The sequence below is a fragment of the Lolium perenne genome, chromosome 3 (assembly GCF_019359855.2).
Source record: "Lolium perenne isolate Kyuss_39 chromosome 3, Kyuss_2.0, whole genome shotgun sequence".
Taxonomy (NCBI): domain Eukaryota; kingdom Viridiplantae; phylum Streptophyta; class Magnoliopsida; order Poales; family Poaceae; genus Lolium; species Lolium perenne.
In genome coordinates this window covers 57,919,061-57,926,530 of record NC_067246.2, presented here as the reverse complement: position 1 = coordinate 57,926,530, position 7,470 = coordinate 57,919,061, and the positions used below count along the sequence as shown (strand labels likewise).

At 42.1% G+C, this 7,470-nt stretch overlaps 1 protein-coding gene across 1 annotated transcript; it reads left to right on the top strand.

The window, feature by feature from the left end:
• Positions 1-345: 345 nt before the first annotated feature.
• On the top strand, positions 346-5,810 carry LOC127341162 (NADH-cytochrome b5 reductase-like protein). Its single transcript, XM_051366934.1, has 13 exons — positions 346-608; positions 744-786; positions 1,544-1,619; positions 2,009-2,068; positions 3,422-3,472; positions 3,583-3,637; positions 3,780-3,850; positions 3,930-3,981; positions 4,200-4,277; positions 4,515-4,604; positions 4,681-4,794; positions 5,059-5,127; positions 5,399-5,810. The coding sequence occupies exons 1-13, from the start codon at positions 486-488 to the stop codon at positions 5,453-5,455; spliced, it is 939 nt and encodes a 312-aa protein (XP_051222894.1). The 5' UTR covers positions 346-485; the 3' UTR covers positions 5,456-5,810.
• Positions 5,811-7,470: the final 1,660 nt, after the last annotated feature.

The following is a 7,470-nucleotide window of genomic DNA, read 5'->3' as shown; positions in this document are numbered from 1 at the left end:
CTTTTGAGTATTAATTTTTCTAATTGTTTGGTGGATTCGTATACATGTTGTATGCATTTTACATTTTTTCTTAGTTTCAGTGGAAATTGCACTGTATTTTGAACTGTAGAAACAATTATGGAAATATATAAGGTATTAAAAACTACGTTTTCCCTGTAATTTGGATTTTTTAAAAGAAAATTGCACCGTCCATAGTGGATGTGTATACGCCTGTATATTTTTGCGCAGATATTTTCAGAGACCTAGAAATACAGTTTTTGAGAATTTCAAAAATAGAGAGCATTAATGCTCGGGTGGTGCTGTGGATTTTCGAAACAAACCTCACTAAAATCTCTACAGACAAGTCACCACACTCACCAGATCGGCTTGACGGGTTCTTGCCAGACCACCCTCTGCTTTATTTCCGCCACGCCGGTGACGAACCTCTCAGCTCCTCCACTCCCCGTCAGATCGGATCGCTCCGCCGTGAGCCCGCCCCCTCGAACATGGCGGCTCTGCTGATGCGACGGCTCGCCGGGTCGTACCGCGGCCGCGCGCCGCTCGCTGCAACCGCCGCCGCCGCCGCTGGTGGGGCGGCGCTCTTCTTCGCCTCGTCGACCCCCACCGTCGTACGAGACCTGCCCGCCCCTCGCCTCCATTCACCCTTCGTTCTTTTTTTTCCTTCTCCATTCTTTGCCCTAGTTAGTAGGGGGGAGAAGCAGTAGCGAGGTTTCTGTTTGCCTCACCGTGCCGTGTGATTGCAGGCGCACATGGAGGAGAAGGGGGAAGAGGCCGCTGCTAAAGTTGGTGAGCTCCAGTTCCCTTCGTTCTGAATTCTAAAAATTCCTATCGATCTAGCTCTACTGGGTTTATGGATTTGTCAGGTTTATCCGGTTCTGCTTATAAATTTGTATCTCACGCGTCATGTTGTGCTATTTCCCGGTGTGTGCCTTTGCAATTGAAGCAGCAAATTATGTGCGCATCCAGAAGGGCAGAAAACTCCACACCATATTTTTTTTTTGGATAGTAGGACTTCTAGATGAATTTTGTAGGATCATGAACATGATTACACTGCAGTAGAAAATGTCCTATATTATTGTTATGACCAGCAGATCAAGGCCTTTTGTGTTAATCGGGAGATGCCACTATCAATTATTTAGTGTACATAAAGTTACAATATCAGATCTTGAAATGCTGGAATTTGGCACGAGCTGTTAGAAATGGCCCTGTCAAAGTTTAACATATGTCCAATCATTTAACTAGAGTGACCTCTTATGTCCCTAATTTGACTACTTGTTCCAAAGTGTGTTGCTGTTTCATAACTGTTTACCACGACTTTGTTGCTTAGAAGACATCCAATGGGTTGAACTTCAGAGTCTGAGAATCCTGTTATCAAGGCCCAAACTCTGGGTTTAGGTTTTTTTTTACCATGTACTCTGGGTTTAGGTTGCTAGATTTCTCTTAATTTAATGTGTTGTTTGTTATAAAAATCACTCATTTCGGTGTGCAATGACACCATTGTGCTTTAGGTTTAACTAGATGACGTATGTCTTTGTTTTTTCAGCACTTAACCCTGACAAGTGGTTGGAATTCAAGCTCCAAGAGAAGGCAACAGTTAGCCATGACTCACAGCTATTCAGGTAATGGTTACCGGTGCCGCACTTCTACTTCTGTGGTAACATAATTGCATCAATAGTTTATTCTGTTATGCCATAGTGTAGGAGGTTATGTTGTTAATGTGCAGATTATCTTCTAGCATATCTAGCATGCTGCAATAGAATGCTTGTACATATTGGTTACTAAGTTCAACTTCAATTTCCCGTGTTCATGTTAATGGCTTCTCTGTAGTTTTTTTTTCCTTTTGCTCAACTTGCACATCCAAATTACTGGTAAAATAGATATAAAATAATCAAAATGGCACAAACTTATATCCCTTAATCTTTCAAATGTCAGTTCCGAATCATGCTATTTTATTTTGTAAATTCATTTTTTGTAGTCTGAGTCTTATGAAAGTGACTTTACCTGGCAGATTTTCATTTGACCCATCTACTAAGTTGGGCCTGGATGTTGCTTCGTGTCTCGTAACAAGGTATCTATGTATTTACTGACATCTCCTAGATACCTCTACTAAGATATTATTTTATATAAAATCTAAAAGGAAATCATGTGAAAAAATGCCGTAAATCTTGTTGATATTGGATTTCGAGTCGACGGGTCATTCTAGGGCAGCGACTCAGAGACTAGTCGAGACTAGTCTCGACTCGGCAAGACTCATGTTTAATACTAAATAAATAATATGTATAGATATAAGGCTGGGGACAGGGGAGTTGGGGAAAACCTGGGCAATTCCTTGCAATGGCCAAGGCCTTCCTCTTTTCCATGAACCAGCAGCCTACAAAAGATAGAGACATCAATCAAATTTGTGACATCAAAGTATCAAACAGATTTCCATTGACACCACTACTCTAGCAGTCCACCGCAACTATGAACAAGGCAAGCAAATAGTTCAACACTGAAATTAAACAAACACAACGGGTCCAACATTAAGTTACATCAACCAGGTCCAAATGCAAGTAAATAAGTTCAACACATCTTCAAGCAATCATTCGTCAAGAAGCATGTCATCAATCTGAAACTCGACGTCTTGAACTTGATCATTTTTTGCATCGGCTTCAACTGCAGCTTGAGCTGAACGAATGACTTGGGATATCTCTGGCTGGGACATGGTGCTTCCTGTGAATGGCATGGTAATGAATCATATAAGTTGTTTTCCTAATGGATCCGGGATCCCCCTAAGCAGAAGCACTGGGGCAGATCAGAGGAAAAAAGAAGTAGAGGGATTGTTACCACTTACCAGCAGCAGCTGTGGAGGAGCAGACCAGCAGCAGCCGTGGAGGAGCAGACCAGCAGCAGCCGGTGGAGGAGCAGACCAGCAGCAGCCGACGGTGGAGGAGCTCGTGGTGGACAAGGATCTTGTGTTGGAGGAGGAGCTCGTGGAGGAGGAGGTGCTGACGATGGCTGGTTCTTGCAGAGGCGGCGGCCGGTTCTTGCAGAAGAGGCGGCCAAGAGAGGGAAAGCCCAGATGCGTTTTGGGTTGAGCGGGGGAAATTGTCTCTGGATCTAGGTTTCACGGGGGGAAATAGACAGGGGAGGGAAAGAATGGAAAAAAACATGACATGTGGGGCCATTTTAAAGTCGACCGACTCACAAACCTAGACTAGTCGATCGACTCAACTTTTGAGTCGAGTCGACTGGCCGAGTCGACCTTGCAAATGCGACTCGTAGACTAGTCGTCGACTAGTCTCGACTAGTCTTTCGACTCGAAAACTCAAACCACTGTTCTATCAGAAAATAGTATTGTGGAGAAAAAGATGCCATGTTTATTAAGCAAATAAAATTTTAACCATGTGTTAACTATCTAAACACGTTGATGTCATTTCAGGGCCCCCATAGGTCAGGAAGTGGAGGGAAGAAGAAAATTCGTTATTCGCCCGTAAGGAGACATTCAAGCTATTCAACATTTATGCATATGCTAACCTGATGTTAATCATTTTTTAATTACTTAATTTGATTTGAACAAGACATCTATCCTGTTGTCTGCAGGTACACCCCTATCTCTGACCCTGATTCTAAAGGACACTTTGACCTATTAATCAAGGTATACACACAATTTGTTGTCTACACTCCATAACCTGCTAGCTGCTTGTGAATATTTGTTGCTCTTTTTATTGTCCTACTTTAGTTTACAAAATTGTTTTGGAAATGGAATCACGATTACTGAGAAAATGTTCTATGCACAGGTTTATCCTGATGGGAAAATGAGTCAGCATTTTGCTAACTTGAAGCCAGGAGATGTTCTCGAAGTCAAAGGGTAAAGTGGAATGAGAATCTGATCAGCCGTCTTACATATTATTGTCTGTCTATGACTGAAGTCTTTCCTCTTCTTCTAGGCCCATTGAAAAGCTCAGATATAGCCCAAATATGAAAAGACACATTGGCATGGTAAGGCCGAACATTAGGACTTAAGCTGTGCAAAGTATCTTCTTCTTAAATTCATTAAAGGCATGCCAAAGTTGGAAATAGATATTTGCGTTAAATGTTTGACTTATAAATTTAGTTTAGCCCCTTTGAGGAGCTGGTTCTTTTCCTTAAAAAAAAATTCAAACATAGCGCTGTAGCCCTGCCAACTCTACTTAATAAGTTGATTTTTGTGCTTCCAGATCGCTGGTGGTACTGGCATAACGCCAATGCTGCAGGTTGTCAGGGCCATCCTCAAAAACCCTGATGACAACACTCAGGTAAGCTGTTTATCACAGTTTTGCTTCTTGGCACTGACTTGCATGCGTTCCTTTGATGCTTACGCGTCTTGTAGCGGAAGTATATTTACTTGACATCTTGAACATTGTATAACACTATGCCATAATTAACAGTACAGCAAGGCAGATTGGCATGTCTATTTCATATAATTTTCAGGAACAACATTAATAGTTCCTTGTATATTCTAACATTATGGTTTCTTTATTATTCCTGTCTAGGTTTCCTTGATTTACGCCAATGTGTCGCCAGACGATATCTTGCTGAAAAGGGAATTAGACAGACTTGCCAGCAGCTATCCTAATTTCAAGGTAGGTATTTCTGGGGTTAGTCAACTGCCACCTGGGTGAAGTTAGTTTTAAGCATGTCATCCTTGCAAAATTTCAGGTATTTTATACAGTTGACAAACCATCAAGTGATTGGAGGGCTGGTGTTGGCTACATATCAAAGGACATGGTTTTGAAAGGTTTGCCAGGCCCAGGGGAGGATTCTCTTATTCTTGTGAGTAGTTTCTGAAACTTCTGCTTAGAGTTGTATTAAAAATGTTGTCCTTTTGGAAAAATACTAGTCCCTCCGATCCATATAAACTTTGTACAAAATCTCTGACACTTATTATGGATCAGAGGGAATATTTAAATAAAATTTCCCATGTTAGCTCGTTTCTTATCTCTGTCAAATAATCCTCGTGTATGGATATCATTATCGTCATTGTTATAATTGGATTATTAAGATGCCTTCTCAATTTCATGGTTTTTGCTTGGTCAGGTTTGTGGTCCTCCTGGACTGATGAATCACATATCTGGAGATAAGGCCAAGGATAGATCACAGGGCGAGGTACTGCTAATTTATTAAGTCATTGATATTACATTTGATTGCAAGTTAGTAACCTTATAATCTGGCAGTACTCAATTGGAGCAAGGCGGTAGAATTAGGACATTTATTTGCATGCTGAATTTTTCCGTCTAATAGACCTGTGAAAAACTGACCAGTGAGAAGTACAGCATTGATCTGGATTGTACACTATACTTGCAGTGTCCCCTTCACCATGCCATATATTTATCCTTTTTTCAGTCTTTTCATGATCCAATTTGGTTTTGTTTTGCAGGTCACTGGCCTTCTCAAAGATTTAGGATACACAGCTGATATGGTGTACAAATTTTGAGTGCATGGTTGAACACATGGGGTCCCTGACAGTGACATGCCTGCTGCCATTGGCACTCTAAAATAAACGGCATCAGTACTTTTTGTGGCGCCAGTTTTGCGCGAAACTTGAAGAGTTTTGACCCCTTTTCCCCTTAATGCTCTCTGAGAATATTTAAGACACGGATTATCTGTAGTCTTTATGTTGTTCTCAAGTTGGAATGCCTGCCTGCGCAGTTGTTCAACACTCTTGTTTTATTTTGCAAGAGCTAGTGAATTTTAGAGACTTAATCTGTGGGTTTGTTGTTGATGAATATGGTACCAGTTGTGCCCTGTGATTTTCTTCTAATAATGGATGTGGTATCATAGTTTGTGCATCGACAGATTCAGGGCAACTAATTCCTGCACAACTCGACACTCTGCAATGCTGTGATCACATGATATCACTTCACACGTAGGTTTATAGGTAGATGAAACTGTAAGTTCATGCGAACAGACAGAGATTGACAAGTGTAATGCACACGAATCTTAAAGCACCGGATCGGTGGCTAAAACATGCACTGGACCTCCCAGGAGGAGAATCGCCGCTCTCCCTCCCTATAATTCTCGTTCACTTTAACCCATCTTATAATTGGCCGCAAAGTCTTACAGTAGGGAAAAAATGAATACAATTCAGGTGGAGGGCTTTCTCTTCTCAATCATAGTATTAATCTCTCTCTCTCTCAGTATGTGAACAGTGCCCATCTCCTTACACGATTCGGTGCATTTTTTTGAAGTACATGATGTAATTTTCTAGCCTGTAGATATGCAGCTGACGTATATGACGGTGCTTAGTTATGTTGCTTTTTGTATATATCTTCAAGACGCGGTGCCATATCTTCAAGATTTTTTTAGATCTTCATATCTTCAGGATTGTTGGCCGTGCTGCCATAGCTTTAATTAAAATATACAATTAATGTATGCGTCTAATTTATTATATAATCATATGTCTGCAAATGAGGCTATAAAAACCCAACCATCTCAAACAACTCCTGCACCCCACACATTCCCAGAGGAACGACAACAACTTTCATTGTAACATCTGATAGATAGAGAAGGCGGAGAGATAAAAACCATGGCCATGGTCAACCTCATGTGCTTATGTTGCGTTCTCCTGGCTATGGCAATGGCCGTGTCGGGTGACAGCTGCGAGGGTGACCGGAAGGACATGATCAGGGAGTGCGGCCAGTATCAGAAATGGCCGGCAGAGCCAAAGTTGGACCCATCAGATGCGTGTTGTGCCGTCACTACAACAAAAGAGTCACCTACGGACGTTCAATCTACGACGTTTTTATGTTCGTCTCAAAAATCAAAATCAATTAGCACCTAGAGACATCTTTTGAGACGATGCACCAAACGTCGCATCTTTTAACTACACCACGTTTAGTAGGCCTCAATACGGAGTAGTTTATGGCCTTTCCTCTTTTTTTTTTTTTTTTGGCAAACTGATGCTTTATTTAACACGTCTGGCAGTGAACTGCCAGCAGCCTCCCAAAGGGATAACTGAGATTACAAAGAGAAGTCCTGCATAAACAAAGCGAAGGAGACAACAGGTTTGATTTACATCTGAACAAACTGCGGGAATCTGCATGATCCCGAAAGGCGCGCTTAGCAAGCGCATGAGCCACCTTGTTCTCGGCACGAGGAACTTTGATAATTCTTTCAGCAAACTGATTCCTGCGATTGAACACATCAGCAAGGACTGGTCTGATCGACCAGTGGCCTGTAGCAGAGAGTAAATCATTTGCTGAGGCTGCGTCAACAAGCATTTTGTTGTCAGAGAGGAAAGAAACTCCAGTCCATCCCAGTGCATGTACCACCCGAACAGCCAGCAATAAGGCATGTGCATGTAGTTTATGGCCTTTCCTCTTGAGTTAGGGGAAAAATTTACGCCTCCTCCCAGCACGATAAGATCTGAGATGGCAAAACCTTCTGCCGCCGCCGCCGGTTCCCATCCCCACACCGTTGACGATCTCTTTACGCCGCCGATCTTTCGCC

Bases quoted from the DNA above. Each gene is read 5' to 3' on its own strand.
- LOC127341162 (XM_051366934.1), top strand. From the start codon at position 486: ATGGCGGCTCTGCTGATGCGACGGCTCGCCGGGTCGTACCGCGGCCGC. The intron at 1,620-2,008 runs GTAATGGTTACC...TTTACCTGGCAG, and splicing joins CATGACTCACAGCTATTCAG to ATTTTCATTTGACCCATCTA. The intron at 3,638-3,779 runs GTATACACACAA...TTCTATGCACAG, and splicing joins ACTTTGACCTATTAATCAAG to GTTTATCCTGATGGGAAAAT.